This window comes from Sus scrofa, chromosome 13 (genome assembly GCF_000003025.6).
Source record: "Sus scrofa isolate TJ Tabasco breed Duroc chromosome 13, Sscrofa11.1, whole genome shotgun sequence".
Classification (NCBI taxonomy): domain Eukaryota; kingdom Metazoa; phylum Chordata; class Mammalia; order Artiodactyla; family Suidae; genus Sus; species Sus scrofa.
Genome location: NC_010455.5, coordinates 36,591,729 through 36,605,870, shown reverse-complemented (window position 1 = coordinate 36,605,870; position 14,142 = coordinate 36,591,729). Strand labels below are relative to the sequence as shown.

The following is a 14,142-nucleotide window of genomic DNA, read 5'->3' as shown; positions in this document are numbered from 1 at the left end:
GTTATACCCCACAGTGAGACACAGCCACCTGCTCCTTTCCCAGAAGACCCTCCAAGACCTGCATGTAGGTCTGACCCAGATTCTGATGGAGTCCCTGCTTTGCCCTGGGACCCAGTGCATATGAAACACTTTATGCTCCTTCGAAGAGTGGAGTCTCTGTTTCCCCCCCCTCCCCATCCTGTGGAGCTCCTATGCTGAAGGTCTACTGACTTTCAAAGCCAAGTACTTCTGGGCTCCTCCGCCCAGTGTCAGACCCCCAGTTAGAGAACTGACATAAGGTTTGCAACTCTCATACCTCTAGGAGAGTCTCTGGTATATAGTTATTTTCCAGCCTGTGGGTCACCCACCTGGTGGGTATGGGATTGCTTATATCATGAAAGCACCCCTCCTCCTACCATCTTGATGTGGCTTATTTGTCTTTGGGTTTAGGATATCTGTTTCAGTAGCTTCCAGTCTATTTTGTTGATGGGTATTCAGCAACTAGTTGTAATTTTGGTATTTTTGTGACAGGAGGTGAGCTTGAGGCCTTCTAGTTCACCATCTTATCTCTCTCCACCAGCTCCAGGTTTTTATATGTAGTCAATTAATTCAAGGAGGTTATCTCTGTTTCTACTTTGCTGAAAGATTGTTTTTTTGATCAATAACGTATATTGGATTTTATCAAATGCTTTTTCTAAGTTAAATGACACAATCATGTGATTTTTCATCTTTAACCTGTGGATATAATTAATTGTATCGATTGATTTGATACTGATGTCAAACCAGCCTTGTATATCTGGAATTAATCCCACCTGGTGGTGGTGGTGATTTCAGTAATCATCATAAAAGATATTGTGTATGATTTTAACTCTTTTCAAGTTGTTGAGGTTTGTATTATGACCCAGGATCTGTTTACTCTTGGTTAATGTTTCATGGGTGCTTGAAAAGAATGTGTATTCTGCTATTGTTGGAATAGAGTATTCTACAAATGGTATTTAGTTCTTATTGGTTGATGGTGTTGTTCACTTCTTATCCTTCCTGATTCTCAGTTTAATAGTCTGTCAATTCACGACTGTGCAAGTGTACACGTCCCCAACCATAACTACAGGTTCTTCTGTTTCTACTCGCAGCTTATTAAATTTTTGCTTCTTATGATTTGAAGCTCTGTAGTTTGGTCCAAATATATCTATAATTGCTATCTCTTTCTGAGTATTGATCCTTTTATCATTATGTATTGTCCTTCTTTGTCTGATAATTTTCTTTGCTCTGAAGATAACTTTATCTGATATTAATATAGCCACTCCTCTATTAAAAATATTTGCATATTATACCTTTTACATGTTTTTACTTTCAATATGCTTATGGCATTGTATTTCAAGTGAATTTCTTGTAGTCAGCATATGGCTGAAACATTTTTTTTTAAAAATCCACTTGACCAATCTGTCTTTTAATTAGTGTGTTTAAACCCTTTACATTTAAGTTAACTAGTGTATCTTAGGGCTTAAGTCTGCCAGCATATCTCTTTTTCCCATACATTCCTCTGTTTCTCATTTCTATGTCTCTTTTCCTACATTTCTGTGAGTTACTTTTTAAATATTCTTCTTTTTTTTCTTAATGATTGCTCTAAGTACTAATATAAACATGTTATTTATCATAATCTTTTGGTATTAGCATTTACCATTTCCAGTGAAATGTAGAAATCTTACTTCTAATTAGGTCCCTTTACCTTCCACACTTTTAAAGATAATTGCCTTAAGAATTCCCTCAACAAACATGAGCACCACATCAGATTATGCTATAATTTTTATTTCAACTATCAAATATAATTTAAGAATCTTCTGAGAATTAGGATACTCAATCATACTAATTCAAATATTTATCCATTCCAGTAGTCTTTCCTTTCTGAAGTTTCAAGTTTTTTTTTTTTTTTTTCTGTTATTTCCTTTTTCTTTAGAGAACTTCTCGAACCACTCATTAAGGGTAGGTTTGCTGGCAACAAATTTCATAGTTTCCTTATATTTGATAATGCCTTTATTTCTCCTTCATTCATGAAGAATATTTTCACTGAATACAGAACCCTGGGCTTAACAGTTCATTTCTTTCGGTACCTAAAAATGCTTCCTTCTGGTCTCCATGATTTCATATGAGAAATCTGCTATCACTCAAATTGGTAATTTAAGTAGCATGGTCCTTTCTCCCTGGCTGCTATCACTTTTTTTTTTAACTGTAATTACAATGAATTGTGATGTCTTACCATGGATTTATTTGGATTATCCTATTAGGAATTTGCTAAACCTCTTGAATATTAATATTTATGCCTTTCACTAATTTGGGGATGTTTTCAACCAAAATATCTTTCAAATATCTATACAGTCCCACTCTCTTATCCCCTGGCACTTTTATGACATAAATGCTAGACCTTTTATTGTCCCACATGTTCCTGAAACTCTGTTCATTTTGTTCTAATCTATTTTCTCTTTGTTGTTCAGGTTGGATAATTTCTGTTGCTCTGTCTTGAAGTTTACTGATTCTGTCTGCTGTCACTTCCAATCTATAACTGAGCTGATCCAGTGAGCTTTTTATGTTGGTGGCTGTACTTTTCAGTTCTATAATTTCTACTTGGCCTTTTTTTTTAATATATATAATTTCTATTTTTTTGCTGAGATTTTATATTTTTTAATTTATTTCAAGAGAATTCTTAATTGCTTGGTGAAACAATTTAATAACTTCAACATCTGATTCATGTCAATATTAGCTTCTGTTGATTGTCATTTTTCATTCATTTTTTGATTTCTAATCATTCTTGGCATGACAAGGAATTTTTAATTATATCCTGGGCATCTTAGATTGTGTACTATGAGACAATGGGTCCTATTTGGTCTTTTTTCTTAGCAGTCTGTCTCTCTGTTGAGGTGTGGCACAAGGGCCAGGTGGGGGGTGGGTGGGGTGGAAGATCAACTTCCTGTTAATTCCTGCTGAAACTACGGAAGGCTGGTCTAATGGTTGTTCCACTGGTGGTTTGATGGAATAGGAAAAGTACTGACACATAGGTATTTTTACTGTTAGGCCATCCTTTTCCTGGTCCTTTGGTTAGAAGAAACAAGCTTTTCTTTGAAGCTTGCTATTTTGTTTTTGTCTGTGCCTGCTGTTGGCCCAAGTGGAAAGCTTCTAGAATGCTCTATTTGGAATATATAGAAATCACTAAGAAACCCAGAGAACTCACCCCATGTTTTTAAGTCTAGGCACCTTCTTTCTACCTTGCAGAGTCTTTCCATACTTATTTGTTGGGTTATTTCCAGGGTTTTCCAGTTGTAAAGGGAGGTATCTAATTAAAATGTGGCTATTCCATACTGACAGAATCAAATGTCTGAATTAATTTTAATAAAAACTACTCCATAAGTTCAAAGGCAATTTCAAATAAATTCTTAGTTCACTTTCTCTAACAATTTTTTCATTCATAAAACTTCATATCCCCAAATATCACACTGCCCTTGCTCATCTGGAAAGCCATCTGAAGGAAGGCCTTGATCATTTTAAGTGTCTTTTCTATTTAATGTTATAAGCACCATCACTGGACACCAATTTGAGGCTCTGGAAGATAGCCCCATGCTACAGAATTGATAAGTGGGTGAAATCTAGGCCCAGGCAATAGCCAAACAAAGGGAAGGTCCCTAGAGAAATTTGGCTGTAAAATTTTTTTTTCCCTAACTGAGCCTAAAAAATGACTATGAACAGGCATTCTCTAGATACACTTATTCTTTCAACAAGTGTACTTGTTTCTCTTTCCTGAAAGCAAAGCTTGTTATGGTGTTTCTTCCCCCTCAAACTGAAGCTTGCATATTAACTCTGATAATTTTTCCTTCTCACTCTGGGTCCTAGTCATAATGAATTTATCCCAATCCTCCATTGTTCACTCCCTCAGAGATGCCCAAACCAAGTGCTTCTACCACCTGCATCTAAGTTAGCACTAATACCACTTCCTGCCCATTTGGGCCAGGGATTCTCCCCAGCACTTGCACAGTGTGTCCACAGAGACCACTGTCCTCAGCCAGCTCATGGGTGTCTTCTCTACAGGGGAGCAGCATTCTGTACTCACATGGCAGATACAACAAAATGACGTGAGTAGTGGCAGCTATGACTCCCAGGAAGTGTGACATTGTTGCAGCCACAGCTACACTTTCAACCTAAATTGTCACCTGGCCCTGTAGGGGTGACCAATGGTGGCTATCATGTTTCTACTGACAGCTTTAAAGGTAAACACAAGGAAACAGGGTTTCATAGAAATCTATTCTGGGAATTTTCCCAGGATGCTCCAGTTAGAAGGTAAATATTTTGCTCCAGGCAATACATTTATGAAGAAGGCAGTGCTCAGCAAATCAAGGTTATAGCAGAAAGTAACATCATTCCTATCCTCATAAAGCTTACCTTCTAATTCAGGAGTCAATTTACCCCAATAGCTATCTCAACAATTATTTAATCAATTGTATTAAGTGCAAGAAGAGATGTAATAGGTGGGTTCAGTTTTCTTTGAAATCTCAGCAAGAGCCATGTTCTTTCAATGGTGTCAATACGGGTGAAAAGCACAACACATGATGTGCTTAGAACACGAGAAAAAGAAAACCAATGCAATTGTTTCAGAACTAGTGAACATCTAAATTCAATATAAGTATTTAACTGTCATGATTTTATCTGTACCTCTTCATAAAGGTTCTACACACTGCAGTTCCAAGGCCCTCAGTGAAAGGGCAGTACATGTAATGAGTTTCTAGAAACCAGGACAGAATTATTGTTAAGTGCTCACTGTGAGGGAAATGGTGTGCCATGACATCTGATGCGCCCACCCAGTGGCAGGCCCTACCTCTTTGTTTGTCCTGTCAGCTTGCACCAATGTTCCATTCAGGCAAGGTTCCACGTAGTGAAGCTCCTCATTATACTGAAAAGAGAAAAAATAACCAAGAGGAAACCAAATAAGCATCTGAAGGGTACGAAATAATTTAAGGACACACATATACAAACAAAAAAGGAGCATGATCACAGGCTTAATTCATTTAAAGAAAGTTACTTTCTCAAGTGCTCCTATAAAAAATGTGCTTAAGTATCAAAAATAGATTTTATTCCTTTCTTGTTTGAGGGAGAAGCTTACTGAGCACATGCTGGTGTATGGCAGTGTTCAGGGTGCACATAGTTAACTGATAATCCTTCAGGGGTGGCTCCAAACATGGAGACTGCATGGGCATGGCTGAGAGTGCATGGTCCAGGTGAGATCTAAAGAGCATCCCAGACTTGGGTCAATGTCTCCAGATCCAGTCTTTGATTTCATGGAGCCAAGGGACCCATGTGCTGGTGACACATGAATGAAGACAGATTAGAGGAAAGAAAGGCCTTGATGTTCCCCTGTGGGTGGCTATGCAGTTATTAGTCAGTGTCACATGCCCAGTGACACCACCTTTCCACACAGGCGGATGTCAGCCTTCTAACTATTTTTGACCCCGGAATACCCACATTAGGGCCTTTTGTTTTGTCCAAAGCTCACAACTAGGAAGAAGAAATTCGAGTGTTCTTGTCTTCACTTCCCCATCAAGCATGATTCTCTGTGCCATAGCTAGACTGGGACCTTCCAAAACACACATCTAATCATACTCCCTCTTGTCGATGCCATTCAGAGAGCCCCACTGCTCTGCAGATGAACATTCCCAGGGCTTGACAGGGCACTGGACACACGGCCCTGTTGACCTTTCTAGGGTCACTCATTAGCCCTTCCTATACACTCAGCATTGGCCAGCCCTAATTACCTTCCAGTCATCTGAGAAGCTTCATCATTTCCTTCAGGCCTCCCACCACTGGGCCTTCCACTTAGAGCCCTCCTTTGGCATCTCCCAGCCAACTCCTGTTCATTCTCTGGGCCAGCTGATTCCTGCCTCCTCTAGGAACTCTAGGAAGAAGCCCCTATCATAAGAGAATCTCCTCTCCTATCTTCTCCCAAATTCTAATTTCCTGGTGTTTAGATCCCTCATCACAATGTGGGTCCACATCATTAGGGTTCATGTCTGGTTCCTCAGTGTATTCCCTGTGGCAGGCACAGGGCTGAACCCACAGTAGGTAACAGAGAACAATGTGTTCAATGAGAGTGTCATGGCATTTCCACTTAAGGGAACAAAGGCCCAGCCCAGTGCTCTAGAGGGAAGGAACCAGAACTATCTCTCAGGCAAAGTCTGGCTAAGAAGTTTGAACTTCACACCTGTAGGCAGTGATAACCATGGAGGATTGGGAATAGGAGAGTAGGTGAAATAAAGAAATCAGCTCAGGACAACTTCTCTGGACACACCACAGTGAGAGACTGCAAAGGACTAGACTAGCAGCTCTTGCAACAGCAACTCAGCTGCATCAGGTTTCACATGCCAGGAGGTTTTCTAGAAAGTAGAGGTAGTGATGACACTAATATCCACAACAATTAGTGAGTATTTCCTTTATCTAGACACAGACTAGACTTCATTCACAGGATATCTCAACCTCATATGGTACTTCCAATCACTCCCCCTTTACAGATGGGGAAACAGAGGCAAAATGAGGATGATCGACTTATCCCAAGTCACAAGGGAGTACATAAGGGGCAGAGTGCAGATTCAAATCTAAGCAGTCAGACCTCACAGCCACTGACCTCAGGACCTCAGAGCCCATGATTTGTCCTTTCTGGCAGCCAAGCTTATGTTTCCTATCAGTTTAAATTTTGCTATCTCCTTTGCTTGTTGTTTTTAGTCATACGAAAGCATCTGAAAATTATAGCTCAATGATCTTCGCGCTTAGACAAAGCATGGAGGAAAAAATATATTCATGCAATGCTGAAATTAGCCATTGACAAATGGGAGTGTGACTCTTGGTCAACAAATGGAACATCATCTCAGGATTCAGGAAGTAACTGCACAGTGCAGCCTGCAGAAGAGCTTCTTTGGAGTTCCTGTCATGGCTCAGTGACTAACAAATCCAACTAGGAACCATGAGGTTGTGGGTTTGATCCCTGGTCTCACTCAGTGGGTTAAGGATCCAGCGTTGCAGTGAGCTGTGGTGTAGGTCACAGACACGGCTTGGATCTGGCATTACTGTGGCTCTGGAGTAGGCCGGCTGCTATAGCTCCAATTCGACCCCTAGCCTGGGAACCTCCATATGCCACAGGAGTGGCCATAGAAAAGGCAAAAAGACAAAAAGACAAAAAAAAAAAAAAAAAAAAAAAGAGCTTCTTCAAAGTTTTCAGTTCATATAGAACTGACACTGGAAGTTGCTGGGAAAAAACAGCCATTTCCCCTCTCCTCCAGCTCCCTTGTTGACTAATATGGTTCAGGGTGACAATAGACCCACTCTTAAAGCTTGAAGCCACAGTCACAGCTATCCAGTCCCCCTCTGCTGGACACATGCTTTCAGAGCCTGTTGTATAGCTAGAGATGGTCTAGTGATATCCATTGCCAGCTAATGAAATAAGGGGTAGTTTTCTGGGCAGTTTCAATGAAATTTTTTTCTTGACATTAAAGGGAAACTCTTCTATACCCACTGCCTTCCTTCCTTCTTGGCATGTTATTGTGGCACTACAGCAGCCATTTTGCAACCATGAGGTGAGGAGGTTAAGAATGGAGAGTAAGACTCGAGGAAGACAGAGAGGCAAGATAGAGCCAGTGTGGGTCCTAGATGACACTGTTGAATCACTGTACCAGACCATAGCTGCCCACCTCCAGGCTTCTTCCATGAGATCATGAGATGCTTACATACTGAAGCAACCTTTATTCAGTTGTTTCCTAACTTGCAGTCCAAAATTGTCCCACTTCATTTTCAAGGTAAATTTTAAAACTATCTACATTCTGCCTAATACATGTTCTCAGTGTTGATTCCTGAGGTTGTAAAGCCTGAGGGAGGAGTCAAGACATTTGGGTCCAAGTTCTGCCTCTGCCATACACTCACTATGTGTCCTTGGGGAAGTCACTAAAGCTCTCTGATCCCAGATTCCTATGCATAAAAAGGTGCTAATCCACTTCTATTTCCCCTTCGGGGCCCCCATGAGGATCCAACCAGGCAAAAGACCTGAAACTGCTTTGCTAATTTAAACGTTTGTACATGTGGGGGTGGGGCATTGAAAGGGCTTAAAAATAAAGAAGACCAAGAAGTTCTTGCCCTCATCAGAGAGGAACATGTGCAGTAATCAAAACCATGCTCACCATCACTGTGTGAGCTGTGGCCACAGTGGAGGAATCTGCTCTTATGAACCCCCGCCAGCTTGTTAGTGGCATCATCCAAGCTTGCAGTTAACTAATTTCCCTCGACTGCATCAGGACAAAGCTATGCTGAGCAATCTGGTCTGTGTCATCAAAGGGGCAGGGCTCAGCTGTCTGTGTGAGGGAATGTGGCACACCAGGCAACTGTGCCAATGAGGCCCATGGGCTGTGTAAGCTCACCACACTACCCAGCACTCCTCCCCAGGGGGTCACCAAGGGCACCCTACATGTGAAATTGCTCCCAGGCTCCCAGCAGCTCTCCATTTGGAAACCTTTTAATTTCTGCATTTTAAGGATGTCCCTTAGATTTCTACTTTGTGAAACAGTGATGTGAGATGGCCAAGTCAACTAACAACTGAGAAGATCTGGTCACCTCCAATCCTAAAATACAATGGGCTCCTTCAGCTCTCCATCCCTAGGTAAACAAATAGCTATCAAGGGTAGGAAATAGGAATGGTGACTGCAATGTACATCATCACACCAGATGGAATGTTTTCCTGCCATTTGCTCTTGCTCCCTCCCACTACCAGGAGTGAACACCAGGGAGGCACTCACCCACTCCCTACTCTTCCCCAAACAGTTCAGTCCTTCCTGGGAGTTTCTGCAAAATGGGAAGAGTCTCTCAGCAGGATAGAAGAGGGTCTAGACTGCCCTAAGGATAGTGAAGCCAGCATACGAACCACATAGTGAGGAGATGGGCAAAGAACTTTCACCCCTTAAAGAGTTTGGAAACTGCCACATAGACTCCAGGCTTTGGTCACTCTCAGTTCCCTCTCTTTCTCTTGCCTGGCTGACATGCCTCCTCTGAGGCACACAGAGATAGAACAACAGAGCTGAAGAGACTGTAGCAGACAGAGTAGGTTCAAATCCTGGCTCTTATACACACTAGCTGGATGACCTTGGCCAAGGAATTTCCACTCTTTTAGCTTCAGCATTCATGTTGGAGGAATGGAGACTGTAGCTGCATCTCATGAACTCACTGTGAGGATGAAATGAGATGATGCAGTAAAGAGTCAACACAGAACCCCCCATATAAGAAAGAGAAAGCAAGTGTCTGGATGCACATGCACAAGAAGGAAAGAAAATATGTATGTGAGAGTGATGTTTGCTACACAGAGAGGAAGAGTGATGGTGGCACCAGATCTGGTACTTGCTAGGTAGATGGTGCTAAGTAGGTGGTACTTGCTAGTAAGTGGTGGGGTGATGACAGTGACCCACTCTTGGGAACAGGGCTCATCTGCTGCACATACTGCATTTGTTGGAGAGAACTATTGCTCTAATTGGCACATATGACTCTCTAAATATCCAAGACAGAATCCCCAACACTGCCTGGCTGCACTCTGCCCTACCCTGTGCCACACTCTGAATTCTCCCAGTAACCTGGGTCTGTGGCAGACCAGGAGCCAAGACATTGCAGCCAGCCTATTGCCAAATCCCCTGCTGGGAAGGCAGCTGCCAAGAAACCCTTTGTTCCTTTCTTTCCTCACTTTGCTTAACTAAGCACGTACTATGTGCCAGGGACATCAAACACCGGCAAAATGTGCACATGATTATCACTATGGAGTGATCATGGACCACTTTTCTTACTTTTTTTAGCAAAAGACTATGCTCATGTCTGAAGATAATGTCTAATTTTCCTTTCATGATAAAACGGACTTATCTGTGATGTTGCAATGGTCTATCCAAAAAAAAAAAAAAGAAAGAAAAAAAAAAGGCTCAAGAAAAACCCTTCATCTCCACATGTGAGGCTATATCCCACTCTCTTCAGGCCAACCCCCAAACTCTACAGTCTGACAGCAAGGGACATACCACCATCTGCCTTTTCCTTCCCTTTGCCTAATCTCTCGAAGCACTCCCAACATCTAGCATCTTAAAGTCACAGCAAAATGCTCAATGGCAATTTTAATGATAGCCGAAATAGGAAAGGCAAGTTTTAAGTTTCATTCAATGACTGGCTAGAAGTTTTGGAAGAAGGATCTAAAAGCACAGGAGTTCCTCTTGCAGCGGAGTGGGTTAAGGATCTGACATTGCCACAGCTATGGCATAGGTGGCATCTGTGGCTCAGGATATGATCCCTGGCCCAGGAACTTCCATAGGTCACAGTTGCAGCCAAAAAAGAAAAGAAAAAAAAAAAAAGGAATAAAAAAGAACAAATGGGCTGGGCTCGCCAATCATGATTCACATTTTGGTACTGGTATAGAATCATGCCACATGTTGGCTCATGTAAATCTCAGCCCAGAGAATGAACAGCAGAGGACAGCTGACTATAGGCTCTGTATGATTTTCAGATTCTAAACCCTGCTTAATGTTGGAAACCAGACTTGATCAATGAAAGCAACTGCAGCTTTCAAGCCTAACAGAAGGAGATCATCAGCTGCCTATAAAAGAGAACGAAGGAAGACCTCATGAAGAAGGAAGAGACTTTAGGGAACATGTGGACACATCACCCTGTAGCTGAGACACTCTCCATTTCTTCCATTGCCCCCAAGGGACATCCCAGTTCCTCTGCACAGCTGACAAGACTTGCTTGATCTGAACTGACCTTTTCAATCCAGTCCCATTCTTTTCCCTACCATTCTCACCCACCCATTCTCTCTGCCTCCCACTCTCACCCCCACTCCAGTATGTCCAGACAGACACTGAGCTCCTTTTGGACAGCCTAACTAGGCCTGTACTTCCTGGGGGTTGGAGAAGACTTATTATAACCTGAAAATATCACCTTCCTCCTCAATTGTTTATTCTCCTTTTTTCCTGCCCTGTCTCATTGCAAATGCCTGGCTTCCTATCTTAAAGTGTTCACTTAATCATTGCTTCTTCCAAGAAACCATCACTGAGTCCCTGGTTGGCTGCACTGCCCAAGCTCTGCGCTCTCTCGGCCTCCCCTGCTGCCCCTCTCTGAGACTTCTCTGTCCACACTTGACTGTGAGCACCTGCTCAACTGCCCACATACAACACTCACACTTACACAATCTCAAAGTCCATGCAGGAAGACAACCTTACTTATAAATGCAGCCCCAGTACTTAACTCTTACTGCTCAACAGTATTTGTTGAATGAATAAATAACCAGAACAAAGAAAGGAAAGGTAAAACTATAAAGATTACTGATGGAAAAGATGAGGAACAAAGCTGAGAGGAAAAAAAAAAAAAGTGGACATAAAGACAAAAAAAAAAAATAATAGAATGAGAATCTCTACTCTCTTCAAAAAACAAATAAACAAAAAGTAAAGAAAGTAAATGCGTATATTTTAGAGAATCCAAAATTCCACACACACAGAAAAAAAAATCCCATAGAACAAAAATGGTGGCATGCTTATATAATGCAAGAAACTGATGTAGAATTGTTGGAATTCTATTAAATATTTTTATGGTTTTATTGGTGCACTTTTGATTAAATAACTTTTTGAATGAAAATGTGCAGGGATTATATAATTAAGCAGATGAACCCACAATATTTTCACCAACACAATGCATCCCAAGGATCTTTTGCATTACAAAAGCTTCTTGTGTAATTTGAAACACAACTGGACATAATTACCAGCACAGAACAAATGAGCACCGAAAGAAAATACCATCCTCATACTTTTAATACGGAATCGATTACTTTAAAAAGCAAATCCATAGCAGGCAAAGCATTGGAGAAACAATTCTAAAGAAAATTCTACAAATTAAAACCAGGGCCCCAGAAAGTTCTGGGATGAACTAACAAAATGATGCTCTTTTTTATTTAACTCTGCACGAACAGGGGGTACAGAGGCATTTAAACTGATTTCAATAATATCAGCCCAGTTAATACTGTATTCATTTAAAGCATGGCTTAGGCTTCTGTAAAATCATCTTTCAAATTTCAACCTGGAACAGAATTAGCACCCTCATTTTTATGATAATATTGTTAATTTAATGCATGGCTTGGAGTTAGATTTCAAAGTGAATCAGAAGAATATGGCTTTTCTCTTGTCAGAGACATCTCTCTTCATGCATCAGTGGTTTGACCTTAAATTTTTAACTTAAACTGCACATAACCACTCTCATATTTCAACTATTCTTTCATAATTCAATCATTTAGCTCATCGGACTAAGATTTTGCAATACCCTGCCCAGGAAAATTAAAACAATTTTTAATATTACCTTTTCCAGTTTATTCTCTGGAAAGATTTGAATTGGAAGGTTTTCAGTATAACATAAGATGTGCTTAGCAATGAACTTAATACAACCATGCAAACATGCAAAAATGACTGGACTGGGCAAGGAAAGCCTTCTCCACTCTTTAAATCTCCTTCTCCCCTTCCCCACTACGGTACTGAAAAATCAAAAGGCAATCATGAATTAGCTTTGTACAAATGAAAAACCTACAGAGCATGAGGGCTTCGAGCATTAAAAATAAAGATTATATTTCTTTACTTTCTCTCTAAAAACACTGAAATGTCTCCTCAAACATGTACTCAGCAAGCGAGAGAAAGCTGACAGTGTAATGGAGGGTGAAATGATAACATCCTCTCCCATAAACGGAATCTAGCCAACAAGAACAATGCACTCAAACGGATTTGCAGGGCATTATGGAGGCATTTTCAAATATACCAGCCCCCTTGCACTTACAAGAGAATGCAGTGGGGTCCCCTCCTAGAAAGAGGCAAGTGACCACTTTAAACAGATGGAAGAAAAATGGACACCATATTACTAAAGCAACGATGCCACTGTGGAAATAGGAAAAGGAGATAGAGGTGAAAAAACCAACACAATTTGGCAAGGCAAAACTGCTAAACACACCTGAAGAGACAATTCAAAGGAAAGCAAATGAAGATTTGCCAAGTCTACTGTTTAGGACCATCAAAATACTGGTGTTTTGGAATGAATGCCTGTGCCCATCCCCGCCATGAATTCATATGTTGAAGCTTTTAATCCCCAACTCTGGTGCTATTTGGAGATGGGGACTTTGGGAGGTAATTAGGGTTAGATGAGGTCACAAAGGTAAGGCTCTCATGACGGAATTGTGCCCTGAAAAAATGAGCTTGCTCTCTTTCTCGTTCTCTCTGCGTGAGCACAAGGAGAAGAGGAGGTATGCAAGGGAGGAAGAGAATCCTCACCAGAAACCAAGCTCTGCCAGATCTTCATCTTGGACTTTCCAGCCTCTAGAACTGGGAGAAAATAGCTCTGTTGTTTATGCCACCTAGTGTATGGCATTTGGTTATGGCAGATGGAGCTGACTAATACAGTTTATAAGCATGTAAACATTATACCCTACCTACTTAGTGGGTATTCTGTGCATAACCTCCTTTGGTGTAGCTTCACTTCTAGATTTTATTGAATAGAAGCAACCGTGCAAAAATATATGCCCAGCTCCATTCACTGTAGCACTCCCGAGTAGAAAAGATTAGTTTAGGAGTTCCCATCATGGCTCAGTGGAAATGAATCCAACTAGAACCATGAGGTTGCAGGTTCCATCCCTCGCCTCCCTCAGTGGGTCAAGGATCCGGCATTGCCATGAGCTGTGGTGTAGGTCACAAACGTGGCTTGGATCTGGCGTTGCTGTGGTTGTGGCATACCCTGGCAGCTACAGCTCCGATTGGACCCCTGCAGCTCCGACTGGCACCCCCAAAAGAAGAAAGGATTAGTTTAGTAACAGTTTAACTTCCAGCAAAGTGGGACTGGTTAAAAAATTAATGCTAACTATAAAGGATGGAATATTCTGTTCTTCAGATATACTTGATACAAGTATAGAAGCAAATTGTTAAATGCACTGTAAAACAGGGTTATGTATTTGTGGGAAAAATAGATGTGCGCATATATAGAGAAAAATTTAGAAGAATATATGCCAAATGAAAAGGAAATGGGGACATTTCAAATTGTTTAAAATTTTTAAGGAGTTCCCAACATGGCTCCATGGAAATGAATCTGACTAGAATCTGT

At 41.1% G+C, this 14,142-nt stretch overlaps 1 protein-coding gene across 4 annotated transcripts in view; it reads right to left on the bottom strand.

Annotated features, from left to right (window-relative positions):
• Positions 1–14,142, bottom strand: part of CACNA2D3 (calcium voltage-gated channel auxiliary subunit alpha2delta 3) — an 802,825-nt gene that overhangs the window by 419,249 nt on the left and 369,434 nt on the right. For all 4 annotated transcript variants that reach the window (XM_021068973.1, XM_021068975.1, XM_021068974.1 and 1 more), the window contains one exon: positions 4,838–4,912. In XM_021068973.1, coding sequence (XP_020924632.1) covers positions 4,838–4,912 — 75 coding nt within the window. The remainder of the gene's footprint in view (positions 1–4,837; positions 4,913–14,142) is intronic.